This window comes from Anopheles bellator, chromosome 2 (assembly GCF_943735745.2).
Source record: "Anopheles bellator chromosome 2, idAnoBellAS_SP24_06.2, whole genome shotgun sequence".
NCBI lineage: Eukaryota > Metazoa > Arthropoda > Insecta > Diptera > Culicidae > Anopheles > Anopheles bellator.
The window spans coordinates 51,551,691-51,568,148 of NC_071286.1; the positions used below are offsets into that span (position 1 = coordinate 51,551,691).

Genomic DNA, 16,458 nt, shown 5'->3' on the forward strand with positions numbered 1-16,458 from the left:
AACTAAAAGCTTTTGAATGGGAATTTGTGAACTTCATGACCCTAGCAACTAAAGCAAACTAGGAGCATGCGAAACTGCTCCAAGTCTTAGGCTCATAATTGGGGCTCCCAAGATAAAGTGATGACTTTGAAAAAATGGAACCTGAAAACGGATGCGAAAGAAAAATAATGTATCCTGGCGCAGTGTGGTACCGTTAGAATCAGGAAGCAGTCCATCGTGAGAACCGGAAGATACGTTTTATTACGATGGTAGGAACCATCCAACGGATATTGAAATTTGCGTATAAATCATCCTGTTTGATGTCGGAAGTCCAACGTTATTCTAAAAACGATATCAATTTCCGGTTGTATGCAAAAACAAGACTGGTGCTGGTAATTCCGAAGCGATCGGCGCCAACAACTCATCAGTACAGCAGATACACCGTGTGGACCGTATCATGTGACGGTTCCAGAATGTTTCATTTGGCGGTGCGTGAAGGAAAACAATCTTCCAGCTAATGACAAGAGCCAAAAGTCACACTGACTCGTGTCTGACTGAGGACTCGTGGAGACTGCTCGACGAGCGATGCACGTTAATTTGCATTCCGACCAGATTGGTGTAAACTTTCGGAGAGCGGCCGAGATTGAGCTGCTGATGGCTCATGGTCTCTGCCATGCGCCAAGCTAAGCCCAGCTGTTGCAAGAAGTTGCGCTTAGAACTTTCCGGATCAGGGCACGGTCTAGCCCGGCCGGCTAGTCGTTTGGCTGGCCGAAAGTAACTAGGCACTTCCTTGCGGGCGGCGCATCCTCAACGTTTCCGCCCAGCAGCCAAATAGTTTTCCAATTAGCGAAGTTTCCGATGCTCCTCGGCTGGCCGTGAAGAGTCTTCAAAACTCAAACGAATTGGCTTGTCTAACTACGCCTAAGACTACGGGCCCAAATACTGCGTGCGTCTAGCGGTTAGAGGCCAGTGGCTCCCTGTGAGGACGAGAGGATCCCCTCGATGGCGAGAGTCTTATTACCTGGAGGTCCCAAAATCAGTTTTGCCAGAGGTTTCGGTGGTCCCCATACGTGCACTGTAAACGTGATGAAGTTGATATGTAAATATGCTGAGAGAACTGAAACGCGGGTTTCGTCAGTTTATTTTTGTCAGTCTCTGCCGTTGCCGGCGTCGTGGCGTGCGGAGTTGGAAGGAAGATATCTGAAACTGGAGTGTTTAAACGCTTCGGAAGATAGATTGCCCGGCCTGATTATACGTCGATGGGCATGTTGTTGCCACGGTGTACCAAAAATGCCGTAGTGCGGTGGTTAATTAGCCTAAACATTTTACCTAACACATGTCGTAAACGATGCCGAGCTATGAGAATGAACTTTTGGAGTGGACTCCAAAATTCTTGTTGCCAGGTGCATTTGATCGCGCATTTATTTTTATGTTTTTTAACGGAAGCGTTTGGCCAGGTGAATTCAGGTACAGATTTTCTCTAAGGGTTGCTCTGGAACCCCGAAATTCGCTAAAACCTTTGCAGTTGCAACCACAAACGAATATTTTGCTTTGCTCTAAATCGTAACAAAAACAAAAAATTAATTGTAAAAATAATCAATTGGAGCTACTGTTTTAGTTGATGTATTCTTAATAATCACTCGCTTTATCAATAAATGTTCTCTGGTTGATAAATGTTCTCTGATTAGAATTAATAAAATACAGAGATCAATTTCACGGATATTTATTAGACAAACTCTCGTTATTGGCCATCTTATTAGTGTTCAATTTGTTCGCCATGTTTAGTTTTCATTGAAGTAGATCACAAGACAATTGTACCAAGCTGCGATTGGTTGTGCCTGCGATTGGCCATCACGATTCCTATTATCATCTCTACTAGCACCAGTTCCTTCTGCCATCGACACTTGTCAGTTTCTAACGTTATCGGGGTTAGCAATTATGAGAATGGACGGCTAGAAATAGTGCGGATACGCGCGTTATCATTCGGACGAGAGCTCATCGCGATATCATATGGCATCGAATACTTAGGTCTGGCATTGACGCTAAATGTAAAAAAGATAATCAATAAGCTTCCTTCGCAACGTGTTCAGGTGTTGGGTAATTGTCTTGTGGTGAGCACGACTGCAGCTGAGCTGTCGACAAAGAACTTACAGTTGATAGAATACTAGAATGCTAATGCCATATAAAATGAAAAGGACTGACACAAGGCTGTGTTTAATGTATACCAAATAGTTAATATTCTGCTACCAACTAGCAAGAGCTTGAAATAGCACACAATGTGCTCACAGATAGATCACAGAACAGCTTATATTTAAAATCACCCTATAAAATCCCTTAATGCTTGATTGATTTTATAATACCACCTATGCAATCCAAAGTCCAGCTCGAAATCGTTTCCGTAATTTCCAGTGCAGCCCGAAGCCACAAGCCCGAAAACGTGAACCTTTTCGAGAATGAAATGGTGTCCAGCACGGGGCTTCCCGAGGGCAATCAAAAGAAGCCACAAGTAAAGCAGCTTACCGCCAAGCAACACATCGTCCGACTTCAATGAATGCAACTTCTCCACTTCGATTAGTGCATTTCCTAGATGCTGCAAAAGTGGGTTCTCTTATAAAAATCTAAAAGGTCCTTTAGTTGAAATGAAGTTAAGATGAGGCCACGGCTTACATTTTTCTTACTTTTATGTAAGCATTAAGCGTTAAGCAATGTTCAGTTTAATATGGTGGTTTCAGTAACGCTATTTATTCATATTTAAGTTGTTGACCAAATTCGGCAGGTTGGACTTTTCAGGAAAGGTAAATATTCTGGCGAATGTTTGAACCCCTTTTCCGCTTTCCAAAGGGGGCTCTCATACAAAATCTGGGTAAACTTCAGCAAAACTCGGATAGTTTTCGAGTAATTTCAGCTAAAGTCAGTTGGTGCGAGTTTTAACATGTATCCAACGGGAAGCGATAAGGAAAGCCGATCAAATACGTAACCAGGTGCAGAGACCAAGGCCAGCGCAAGCCACGAATTCTATCCAGTCATGAAAAGCGGATCCGTTATCAACATGCGACCCAAACCAGAAAGAGGAAACTCGTAATCGGAACGAGCGTGGGACGAGTCGCGTTGTTTACATCTCCCACGAAACGGAATATCGAAGACGCAGTCATAACGCGTCCTAAGCAAATATAAGCGCGAGAGACAGGGTCGAGAGCAATAAAATAAGAACGTCTTGCTCTCGAAACATGTTATCAGCTTACCGAGTTTGCCTCAGCGCGCATAGAGCCAAAGGGTACAGGCGATAAAATGCAATGCACTCAATTAATGCAGCTGCTGCAATTCAAATTGAACGGCCGAAAGTGTTTGTTCGGGTGATAAAGTTTTGATTGACAGCATGCCGGCGACGCGGACGAGGCACCTCGAATTTCGGGCCAAATAAGGGCAATTAAAACTAAACCATACGTTATCGCTGGAATAGAGTTCGTTGGTATGTGAGAGCCGCGGAATCGGCATCTGACTATAAATAAGAAAGTAGTCAGACAGTCAAAAAGTCGGACGATTACAGTCAGTTAGAAGAGACGGCCAGTCAGTTCAGGAGTCAGTCAGAGTCAGTCAAGCAGATCAGGCAGTCGGTTAGAGGAACCGCCGTCCGCCTGGAGCGACATCAGCTCCAGGCGGAACTTTAAAGAATCGGTAAAGAACTCGAAACGCAGTGAAGCCATTTCTGACTGGTGAAAGATAAATATCGAAGTCGAGGATCATCGATTATTGGCACGAATAAAAATAGTGGTGCATTTGGATATCACGGATTAAAGCGTGTCAACGTGTTTCATTTTTATACGAGTTTTATTTAGGTAAAATAGAATCCCCAAGTTGGGGCTCTTCGCAGGAACTCCGATCCTTTGAAACGCCGGAGCATCTCAAAATGAGTGTAAAATGAGGCGTAACAAAGCACGCCGCGAACAGTTAGTAATAAAATAGTTTGATCCCTCTCTCTGAACTCGTGACAATTTTGTCTCTAACTACTAACTTAGGCCGAGTTACATTTACCCAGTATAATGTATGTCTGTTACCAGTACAATGTTACTGTTACCTCTTCTTTGACGGCGACTTATTTGGGTGCGCATAAAAGCACTGAATCGTTGCTTTTAAAATGTTTGCTCTTCCGGCCGAAATGGTGATGGGTAACTTTAATATGCCCTGAAAGGACACAGGGGCGCGAGTTCTCTATGAATGTTTTCCATTTCACAATGAATATTTACACAGGCGCTTTGTGGGGGCGCTCTCGTTACTGACAGGAAATTAAATTTATTTACCTTCGCTGACCTCGTTGCTGTTGATATACACGTGGCACCGTCGCGTAATGCGCACGAACACACCCCAAAAGGGCGGCGATGGCGTGTGTTTTGCGTGGTATGTCCGTCAAGTGTTGTCGCTAAACTTTTTGCTCTATTTTTGGATTGATTGTTTGTTTCTCTATTTTTCTAAACCTTTGTTAGTTTCTGTTGGATACATGTTTGAGTTAATACGATCCTTGATTAAAAAAAACCATCCAAAAAGGGCTTATATCGAGCTGGCTTAGTTACGAACTGTGGTAACGTTTCCGTTCCGAACCGTTGATTTTCCAAGATATCCAGACACTCTAATAAAGTTGAGTTTCTCTTTCGCTAATAGGACCGTTTCCCTTTCGGTAATAGGAGTTAATACACTTTTCCTCATTTTTGGCCACTAGCCTATTACTTGAACGGTTGGCCTTTTCTGTACCACATTCTACAGCCAGAATCCATTCGTCACAGCAATTTGAAGCAATTAGTCGATTTGAAGGATTTATCGTGAAATAATACTTCTTCGCTGTTCGCTGCACCGACCAAAAACCGCAATATGCACCCAACGTAGGTACATGTTGACCGGTAAGCAAATACTTCCGGTGTTAATTACGAACTTCGGAAGGTGCCGGGTCTCAGCCCTCTCAGCCCTCTGGACCACCAGAGACACAATGGGCTCCCCCAAGGTGGGGACAGAGCAGGTGGGCTAAATGGGCGTAGGAAATACGATCCACGCCACGACCGGCCACTAACTGCCGACAAAGAAAATCGTTTTACATCTACTCTCGAAAGGGTCAAGGATTAAAGGATTACCGTTCAATACGCCGGACGCCGAAGATTGATACGAAATAACGCCAAGCGCCGGTGTAACGAGAGCCTTTTTGGGAAATTTTGGCACAATGAATTGGTTTCCGTTTTCGTTTTGTCGTTCGCTGCTTTCGATTCGAGCTCAATTTCGGTCATTTCGGTGTGATTGAAATTAATTAACGAAATAATTCGGGAGCCGGCCAGAATCATCGTTTGCTTATTATTCCTTTGCACTTTTGTGCTTTTTTTCGACGCAACGACCCAATGTCTGGGCTGGCCAAATCACCTTCAACAGCCTCTCGAGGTTCGGTAATCGCACAAAAATAGTTGAAATGTTGCATAACGACAAGACGAAGCATTTGAAATCGCCAAAGAACCAATGGAGTCTTTTTACCGGAACAAACATAAGGCTTACATCATCATTCCGGAAGATGTTCCACCGGACACCGGTGTTTGATTATCGACGGCGGTCGTGCGGTAAATGGGTCGGCGATCGATCGACTGTAACGGATGCAATTCCGATTCGATGACTTTTGAGTGAGGCCCCGCGGAAGCGTCGATAAAAGTGTCTCTCTCTCGCTGAGACAACTCGGCAATCTAATTTCCAGTCCAGCTGTCGACACCGTCGGATCCAAATTGAATGTTGTTTGGCGGATAATTTCCCCGGCCCCGTCGCAGTCTCCCGGTAGCGATTTGGAGAGCCGAAAATAAAACTCAAAACCAGGACATCCAAATAAAAAGCCACCCAAAGCTAAGAACCGATTGCGTCGCCAGCCCGGCCCTCGTAACATCCGGTAATGGTTTCCAGCTTAACTCGGGTGTGCCGGCGGCAAAATAGCCAGTTAATGCTTCCGGACCGGCGCCAATGATGATGATCTGGGCCCAGGTTTTTACGACCATGTCGTTGAAATCAATGAAGTTTGCCAATAAAGTCACCGGTGCGGCCAGCAGCAGCGACCACCGATATCTTTGACAGCCAGTCGAGGGACGAAAAACTGAAAACGAGATTGAAACCCCGAATCGGTGCCGCCGATTTGATTTCGACGCCGGCGTTCCGCGGAACGGCCCTCGAACCTTCGCCAGAAGGCGAACTTGCGGCAAGTTTTATTTCATTAGCAAGAAAATTTAATTTCGCACAACAAACTGCCTCGCCCCGAAGACGCGAAGCGGATGATGAAATATGAATATCTTGATTGAACATTCATTCCAGCGCGGGCCGGAATTCGGGCGGGCCACGGGCGGGCCTACGAAATGCAGCGGTTCCGGGCCCAATCAACGGGCCCTGGTCAGGCGTTTGCGGGATGAGTTTAATTAAAAATTCACATCAACCTTCCTGCGGGAAATAAAATGGCGCACCGCTGGCGCAGAGCAAACGACGACGACGACGATGTGCCTTCACCTTTTATCACGACGAACGCGCGACGAACACCTACCGTGTATTTGTTCATCGATGAAGGGTGAAGGAATAACTTTCTGGTTTTCGGTTCGGTGAAAAAAACAAAAAAAAACGAAAGATGCCAGTCCGGAATTCGGGTGGTCAAATTCTGTGGACCACAGCTCTCTGGAACCAGTCCAATATTTGGCCCAATGTCTCCCCAATGACGGCCCCGCCTTGCTGATTGGCGCCTTTGCCATTCAATGTGCAGCGGAAATTGAAGAATGGGTAAGACAGAAAACATTGGCAACATTGTTTGTTTAACGTTAATTAAATCGTTGCCATGTCGGGTGGGTGATCTTTATTCATATTTATCTTTTCTGGTGAAAACATCGACCGTTGCGTAGGAATGCCGAATGGAATGAACTTGGAATGCATCGATGCCCGGTCTGGCCGTGCACCATTGAACTCTTTTATCAACTGCCTTCATTTAAATTTCGTAGGATGGATTAAATTTCGCTTTAAATTCTGCTGCTTGAGGCTGAGGTAAATTTATGTACAAAGACCGTTCGGTTAAGAAGGTGTCATTAGATTGAAGAGCATTAAATTTCGATTTCGCCCGAGAATGTTAAGGATATATCGTAAAAGTAGGTTGGTATAAATGTAACGAAAAATTCAGCGTTGATCCTGTTACCCGTCGTCTACACTATGAGAAACTGGGCGAAAATGTATGGGAGGCCCAGAAACTTCTGATTTTTTGGTGTAATGCCGTGAGTTACTTTGAGTTGCTTTTGACTTCCTTATGTTTATCGGTTATTTTCCCTATTCGGAATAGTTTTTTTTTCAATTTGACAGTTTACGCCAAATTTCAGCAAGTTTGTTTTTGCTAACCCAATTTTTTTCTAGTTTGTCGACAGCGGATCAGATTTTGACAAAGGAGAAGGAAAGGAAACTGAAAAATCAAAGCATAAACAAACGAACTGTCATTTCACTTACTGGAGCTCAAGGAATTTTTCGCGCAAAAGCTGCTAGTGTGGACGCTAGCATAGCAAAAATCCTGTTGAAAAAACTGATACTGTGGACGAGGCGTTAAAGTTGCGCAGTCGAATAGATAAAAATACGTGAATACGCACCCGAGAACGATTTATTGAGAACAGTTTGACGGGGGGGGGGGGCTACATTAGGCGTGAAAACTAGCGTTAAATTAATTTGTCATGTCAAATCGTTTACGCTTCGTGTGGCAGTAAAAATATAAAAACGAAATGTCAAACGTGTTTACGTTCGTGGTTTTGGTCCGAGAAAATAAATTGAGAAATTATCCTCTGTTTGTAAGCAAAGCGTATGCAACAAGTATTTACGCTCGGGTTTACGCCTCGACCGACCCGTACACGTTTTGACAGAGGCGCAGCAGTTTGGCATTAATCTGTAATGTCAAAAACATTACGTTACGCCTCGTGTAGCTCCCCAGTGACAGCTACAATGCTATCTGTTTGTCGACTCCAATATCGACCAGAACGTTGTTCGTGTTACAGTCACCGTTGGGCAGCCCAATGTCGATATTCTAACAGATTTATTTTAATCATAACCAATAATTCATTGCTATCGTGAGTCCTGAGATCATGATCCTGAGGCAAAACAAAAGGCAAGAAGTGGTTTGAACCTGGTTCTTTGGCTCCGAAACGAGTTCGTGTCTAAAAATTGGCCAAAAATTTTTTGGCATCAGTGTATTGGGATGCGAAAGGAATTTTGCATGTGGATTACTTGCTAACTGGTAAAACAGTAAATTCTGAATATTATTGTAACTTTTCAGACCAGCTGAAAGAAAAAAATTGTGAAAATGACCCGTTTTGCGGATGAAAAAATCCTTTTTTATCATGCCAATGCACCATGTCACAATAGCAATTTGAGTATTCGCAAAAATCCACGAATTAAAGTTCTAATTATTCAAGCATCCACCGCGTTCATCAAATCTGGCCTCTAGCGGCTTCCATCTGTTTCTAGAACTACGAAAATTCATGCGTTTTTTCCATGTTTTTCAGTAAGTGATGACGTCACCGTTTGTATATGACCAACTGTGGAAGCGTTTTAGTTTATCACTTCAGGGATGAGATGCATAATTTGAAGTCTCATTGGAACAAGTGTACCGATGTTCAGGGAGACTATTCTGAAAATTAAAATTAATTAATTAAAATTATTTCAAACCATAATATTGTGTTTTTCCTATCGAAGCTCAAAACTTATTGCACAACCCAGCACAACAACCCGTCATTGGTTAAGATTAGGAGTTTTAATGGGCTTGTAAAAAGGCAACAACTGAGAGCTAAATTACTATTGCTTCATGTTATATTGTATTCTTTTGAAATTTGTCACGGTTCAAATTTGTTGCGGTTCATAAAAATCATCGAACCCGATAACGAATTTCGATAACGGTGGACGAAACGGTAAATATTGTGGTTACATTTAGTCAGGAAGTTCCTAACGTTTGACTCTAAGGGGACATTTTTCAATATCAGGTCGTTGAAGACTTGAAAGAATTGGGGAAAGAAACCATTTCACTAGAGAGAGAGATGCAACTTTTGTTTAAGAGTGAATTAGTTCAGGCAATTGTACCAACGTATCTTAGATTACGAAATTAAATCGGATAGATTCACTCTGCAAATAATACCCTAATTGCTTCCATATTAATACTAATAACTTTGGATGTGAATCGTCAGTTGTCTTTCTTGCTTCACTTGAAACTGCAAGCTTCTCTTCATGTTTAGCTAGTTTTTTTCACCTAAGGGACCTTATTTGCAATGTTTTGTGAAACAAACCTTGGCGACCTCCGTTCGCAGGCATTTGAAAACCGGAAACGTGCACGCCAAGGCGGTAATGATGTTACACTATTCTACGGCTCCCGCCGGTGTAGAAGACCGGTGATGCTTCTGAAGTTTGATGCTTCTTGATTTGTTGGGCCCCCCATTACTTGGGCTGGCGACCCGTCCCGTCCATCGCGACGTGCCTGGCTTTATCGTGTCCATAACCGAAACGTGAACCGAAATCGTCTCCTTTCGCCAGCATTCCTTTGGGGGCCGCAATGCGCAGCAGCCCGATCGTAAAAGCGGACACCACCGGAAATCCGCTAATCGGCACCGGGCACCGACCGTTCCGAATGCGACAAATTAATCCCCACCGGGGGTCAGGGGATGGCGTCTATTTCGCGTCAGAAATCAACCAGGAAGTGAGGTTGGTATGCTCCTTACTAAGACAGTTACTCTACCTGCCCCCTGGCCGGTTTTATTTTAACGGTTTAGGCGCAACGCAACAATACGGTTTATGTTTAACACCAAGGCACATGAACCCTTATGCGACGAAATTGAGGATCTCAGAGACACCGGACAGTTGCAGACAGAAACGAACGATTGCGTCAAACGATTGAGCAAAACGTATTCAATGTTTGTCAAAAGATATGAAAAACAAACTACAAAGTAAATTGGAAAAGATTATAATAAGTCGTGTTTGTTTGGAGATTTTTATAAATTTCCCTACGCCCGACCTTAAGCGACCGTTTAAGACGTTTATGGTGCGCGATGAATAAAATTAAAATCGCGATGAACCGCTGACACTACCAGGGGCGGCCAAACCGTTCCGAACAGGTACCGCAAAGTAACAAGAAACATCGGGCCGCGTTCCGCGCATAGGGGATCCGCAAACAGGCTAATGAATGAATAAATAATGAATTTTAATCAATCTAAACAAATAGATCGTCTCATCCAGCAGTCATTTTCTTTCGTGCGAACCGATGCTCGCTTTCTTCGCGTGGCACGGACAAGAAGCCTGCGCCGGATACGGGAGCCCCGGCGGAGCCGAGGCCTTCATTAGCGAATTGTTCATTCTACGGCATTCCGCGATGCTGCGGTGCTCGGCGCACGGAGTTAATGTCGTGCTGTGGGGGTCGAGCCTCGACACTAATTAATACGCACTCGAAAGGTTCTGTTGAATGCCGCCGGCAGCATTAGAGCGACTGGCGAACAAATGGTATTGGCTCTTGCGCTGCGCTCCGCTTGAAAGGGTCCCACTGGGACCGACAGCTGCGTACCGGTTGCCGGCTCTTCAATTCTTCCAGCCTCCTTCATGCTCCGTTGCGGATCGGGCGACGCACCGAGGTACACCAGCTCGAGCGAGGCACCGTTACGTTAGATTAAATAAATACGATAACCCGTTGCTGTACGCCTCCCTGGCACAGGGACGCAGGACCCCAGCGGACTCGTTTGAGCAGCCGAAAGGCACCCGAAATTGCCCACCAGATCGGGCGAGGGAAACGGGGTGCCGTACGTAAATAGATAATGCTGGTGTCTCATATCTTACGAAACGGGCGTGAAGTGGTTGGGTTGTGATTTCAATTTACACACTCAATGTAGGAAGGCGGCATTCGACGCATTCCACTAATATTTCCATTATTTCTATGAATAATCGAGCAAATCGCAATAAAAGAACGAATAATGCGGATATTATGCGAATGAGTGTGGGATTCATTGAGGCGATCTCAAAGTGGACCACAAGGACCAATCCATCAGTCTAGCAGATGCTGGCAACTATTCTGATGGACCCACAATTCTAAGTAGTACGGTTACCTTTCTTGATGATTATGTTTACCACTTTCCTTGAATGGAATTTCTTTGTTTTGTATTATAGCCTGTTCATCGAGCTTTGAAGAACCATGCGTCTCCATTACCGTTCAAAACCCACCAAGCGCCTCCATCGAACCATGGAAAAATGAAAAATAAAACAGATGTTACCAGATCTACAACTCGAGAATCGATCTTATGTTGTAATGAAAAACTATATTTTATTCAAAGTACTAGCTGTTCCCGTCGTGCGTCGCCACGCCTCATTTCATTCTCATTTCTCGATTATTCGGCAGTTCAAAGGAACGGACTTCCTGGTGACGTTCTTACATTCACTATAACATTCCCCCCCTTGGCTCAGTAGTTTTGGAGACAAATCGATGTAAATATAAATAATGAATAAAATCGGAATAAATCCGAAAAATCCGAAATTTGACTAGGGCAGCAGGATCGACTGGTAGGTAGCTTAACCAGTGCTTGCAAGCAATGGTAACATTTGGTTTCCAAAACTTGCATGCAATATTGCACACAACATTGCATTGGATTGGGAAGGATAAATGGATTTTTGGGTCGCTTGGCCAGGACGGCGAAGAGTTGACGAATTTCTGGAGCGGATTTTAGCCGATTAAGAAAATTTAAGACATGCTGGCAGCGTGTTACGGAAATCGTCCAACAACATGACCAAGGCCAAGGATGGAATGGCCAAGAAATGGCGCTGCATGCGAAAACCACTGCGGCAGGTCGAGAAGAAAAGCGCGAGTGGCGTTTTCCCAAATGTTTTCCCTGAACCTTCCAACGGAAACTGATTTTCTTTCGCGCATTGCCACGAGTCTTACCTTATTTTTCTTCCCCCATTTCTTTCGGTGGCCAATTTCTTTCTAATTCCAGCGGAAATAAAGAAAATTCTAACAACGGCTTTTGTGGTTTAAAGAGAAAATGTTTTTATGTTTTATATTACACAGTTTTCTTTTTATAACCAAACGAAATTTAAATTTTTAAATACCCCAACCTGTAGTCAATTCCTTGATGTGTGAAGGACCATACGTCTCCACTGCCGTTCAAGACGCACCAAGCGCCTCCATCGAACTACCGAAGAAGTAAAAGTAAGAAAACAGATATTAAATGCGTGTTTAGCTTGAAGCGAACCTTCAATTATCGAAACCCTGTCCTGTGGTTTACATTTACACCGTTTCTCTTCGGCCAAATCGAGCATTTGGCGTGTATTTGCCTTTCGTTTCTAGCCAAAGCAGCATTCAAAAAGAAGAATTCCATCTCCATCTCCACTTTCACAATCGGTGGGGGGGGGGACCTCAACACAGTCAAGGCCCAACCTAGCGGTCAAGATCTTTTTGTCGCGATATTATTGGATTTAGAGCCGTCGGATTTAGCGGACAAAGCTCAGCCCAGCGGCCGCGCCGGAATCAGACAATCCAATCGGCTACTAAACGGGTTAGCAGCACGGCGAGCAGCTCGGTAATCGATGATCGGCGGACGGGTGACAAATTCAATCAGTGCACCTGGGCTGGGCTGGTGACACCTTCGCGGCTCAGCCACACATCGCCGGCCCGTAACCCGGGCGGATAATCACATTATGGGTGCGGGTGCAGTGTGTCAATCCCGAGGTGCGCTTTAATCCTGTCCACAGCAGCGGGCAGGGCAGGTCCCGCTATAAAAAGCGTCCTCGCGCCGCTAGTCGTTGAACATTTGTGAAGCGTTTCTTCCCGGAATCGGTCCAAATTGTTCCTCGCCGTTGTTCCTCCTCCACGAGAGCTAGAGGGAAAGTTGTAGATCAAGAGAGATAGAGTGGGATCGTGTTGCTGGTGCTTCGTCGGTGAGAAGATCATCTGGAGAGCGGCGAGGATGTTGGAGCTGAACGAAACGGATGCCGTGCTGCACCCGATGGCCATGACGATGGGTGAGGGCGAGATCCCGCGGCTGCTCGGCTGGAACTTGCCGCCGGAGGAGCAGTACCTGGTGCACGAGCACTGGAAGGGCTACCCGGCGCCGCCCTACTACATGCACCTGCTGCTCGCCATGCTCTACTTCGTCCTGATGAACACCTCGCTCGTGGGCAACGGGATCGTGCTGTGGATCTTTGGAACGTAAGCGAGCCCAACCCAACAGGGGGTCCGTTCGGGCGTCCGGATTAATGGCTGTCTTCCGCAGGTCGAAATCGCTACGCAACGGCTCGAACATGTTCATCATCAATCTGGCCATCTTCGATCTGCTGATGATGTGCGAGATGCCCCTGTTCCTGGTGAACTCGGCCTCGGAGCGCCTGGTCGGGTACGGGGTGGGCTGCTCGGTGTACGCCGCCCTCGGCAGCATGTCCGGTATTGGCGGAGCCATCTCGAACGCCGTCATCGCGTTCGATCGCTACCGGACGATCTCGAATCCGCTCGACGGGCGACTCAGCCGGGTCCAGGCCGGGCTGCTGATCTGTCTGACGTGGCTCTGGACGCTGCCGTTCACGGTGTTGCCCCTGTTCCAGATCTGGGGCCGCTATGTACCGGAGGGATACCTTACGACCTGTTCGTTCGACTACCTGACCGACGACCAGGACACGCGCGTGTTCGTGGGCTGTATCTTCACGTGGGCCTATGCCATCCCGATGGCGTTTATCTGTTACTTCTACGCCCGCCTGTTTGGCCATGTCCGCCAGCACGAGCTGATGCTGAAGAACCAGGCGCGCAAGATGAACGTCGAGTCGCTGGCCGCGAACCGGAGCGAAAAGTCGCAAGCGGTCGAGATGCGCATCGCCAAGGCGGCCTTCACGATCTTCTTCCTGTTCGTGTGCGCCTGGACACCGTACGCGATCGTCACGATGATCGGAGCCTTCGGTGACAGGTGCGTCGATCACATTTCTTTGAAGTTCTGGGGGATTACCATCCTGCTTTTTCCTTTTTTTTTTGCGCCAGGACACTTCTCACACCGCTCGTCACGATGGTGCCGGCGGTCTGCGCCAAGATCGTGTCCTGCCTTGACCCGTGGGTTTACGCCATCAGTCACCCGAAGTACCGGAAGGAGCTCGAACGGCGGCTGCCGTGGATGGGCATCAGCGAGTCGGACGATGCGCTCAGCAACACCGACAGCAAGACGACCGTCGTCTCCGAGCAGCTGACCGCGGGCGACCAGACACCGGGCAACTGAACACCCAGCAACGACGACCCTGGACTAATGCAAACCGGAATCCTAGTGTTAAGTCTCCGCTCCTCTGGCGCTCCGGAGCGCCAGAGCACGCCCCCTTCAAGCAAAGCAAATTGTGAAAATGCTCTCACCCGGCACCCGTCGGGTTGATCGGTGAAGCAAAACAAAAACAATAAACTGCACGCAATTAAAGTCTTTCTTTCGGTTCGCTCATTCCGTTTGAAGCTGCGCACACGTCACACGTCAACAGCAGTCGGTCGGCTCGAGTTTACACGTATGAGAGGTACCTTTTTGTTGCTTTCAATGCTCAATCGTCATCAATGCTCATCTGGCCCCTAATTCTATCTGAATTCTAGCAATGCTAAAGGACACGCCATCACTAAAATCGTTCTACTCTCCAGAAGAACACGTGAATTGAACACGTTGCCATCCATCTCGGACGACGAGCCATCTCGAATTTCTCCCCAAAAAGGGGAAATTTAAAACAGGGCATTTTGACTTCTGTCAAACGCAGCGAGAATAAACGACACTTCATCGTCGGAAGTTGATCTGATCAGATGTATCTTATGTTTCTGTCCCTTCTGTTTTCCACGTGTTTAATTCTTCCGTCTTCCGTCCCGTGTTTTTCACAGTGTTTCACAGCATACATTATTACTGGAATACAGTTATTTTTTATGTGAGAGCCGCAGAATCGGCATCTGGCTATAAACAAGAACCGAAAAATAACATCGGAACGGAGTTGATTAGAGGACGATTATTAAGACGATTGTCGAATTTTTCAAACGGTCCATCGTTGCAGACTTCTCAGCATAAACACGGTTTTTTGTGTAGTTCCACAAAAAAAGTCCAACGGTGTCAAATCGCGCCATGATCACGATGCATATCTTTCAATTCCATATTTTCAATTGCAACCAAAATTTAACGTTTTAGTATTCCCCCTTTTTTTAAACAAGCTTTAATAATTTTAACACGTTTTTCTATTGTGAAGAATAAGAATGGAAACATAAGAAACTAAAAGTTTGACACTCGGGTTGACAGATACGAGGTGTGTTCAGCAATTTTTGCGACATTTGAATTTCCGCGGGCTACGTATGTCCGATTTTTGATTTCGTGGTTTCTGCGCGGACAATTGATACCTACCGATACCGTTTTCCACAGATCTGGCCCTGAATGACTTTTTTCCTGTTTTCAAAACTTAAACTTATTGGTTAATTAGTTTTGGAGTAGACAAAAATCGACGATGAGCCAAACCTTGTCCAAGCAAAACAGCAGTCAAAAATGGACTGATTACTCAAAATGGCCGAACCTGTCAACATAAGTCACTGACATGTGTAGCAACCTAACGCCACAAAAAAAATCGGATAAACGTAGACCGCGGAAATTCAAATGTCGCAAAAATTGTTGAACACACCTCGCATGTTCGAACACAGTAAAATGCTAACAGGGTTTAGATTTTTTAGATTTCGATTTAGGATTAGATTTCGGGATTTAGATTTGGAAACTACGAAATGGATGTCCTTATATTAGGTGTGTGAAATAATCCTTGCGGTTTTATAATAGATGGCGTTACTCACTAAATGTAACAGATTTTTTTTAATGAAATATGTGTTTGATAGCTACTCTCATTACGCATCTAACGCAGTAAAGATTGTTTGGTCAAAGTGTAAACAACACGTTTTTTACGGATTTGAACATGTCAAGTTTTGTTCCTGACAAAGCGTTTTTGCGGGGAGTGCTTTTTCATTACAGCTTGCACGTCAGAAAAAAAGGGATTCTTGTATTGAATCGTCATTGGTGATAAAAAGTGGAGTTATTACAGGAATTCTAAGCCCAAAAAGCCTTGGATACAGTTTGGTGAACCATGTCCATCGAAACCAAAGCGAAATATTCACTGCGCAATGGTTATGATGTGCGTATGGTGGGATATGAAAGGTGTGGTGTATTTTGAGCTTTCAAAACTCGATGAAATTATTGAAGGACAATCCCATCAACAACAATTAATGCATTTGAAGCAATGCTTTGGCCATAAAACGTCGAGAATGCGATAAAAGACATGATAAGCTGATTTTTCAAAATGACAAAACTCGACCCCACATCGCAAAACCGGTAAAAACCTATCCCGAAAATGTCGGATGGGAACTGTGAATCTCCCCGCCGTATTCACCAGATATTGCTCTTTCAAAATAGTACTTGTTCCGTTACATAAGTAACGATTTGGCAGCACAGCGGTTCATTT

At 45.3% G+C, this 16,458-nt stretch overlaps 1 protein-coding gene across 1 annotated transcript; it reads left to right on the top strand.

Annotated features, from left to right (window-relative positions):
- Positions 1–12,788: 12,788 nt before the first annotated feature.
- Positions 12,789–14,240, top strand: LOC131206871 (opsin-3). The gene is made up of 3 exons (XM_058199455.1): positions 12,789–13,177; positions 13,242–13,922; positions 13,994–14,240. Exons 1-3 carry the CDS (start codon positions 12,936–12,938, stop codon positions 14,223–14,225), a joined length of 1,155 nt encoding a protein of 384 aa, XP_058055438.1. The 5' UTR covers positions 12,789–12,935; the 3' UTR covers positions 14,226–14,240.
- Positions 14,241–16,458: the final 2,218 nt, after the last annotated feature.

Coding starts and splice junctions, on each gene's coding strand:
- LOC131206871 (XM_058199455.1), top strand. CDS start 12,936: ATGTTGGAGCTGAACGAAACGGATGCCGTGCTGCACCCGATGGCCATG. Junction 13,178..13,241: donor GTGCTGTGGATCTTTGGAAC/GTAAGCGAGCCC, acceptor TGTCTTCCGCAG/GTCGAAATCGCTACGCAACG. Junction 13,923..13,993: donor ATCGGAGCCTTCGGTGACAG/GTGCGTCGATCA, acceptor TTTTTGCGCCAG/GACACTTCTCACACCGCTCG.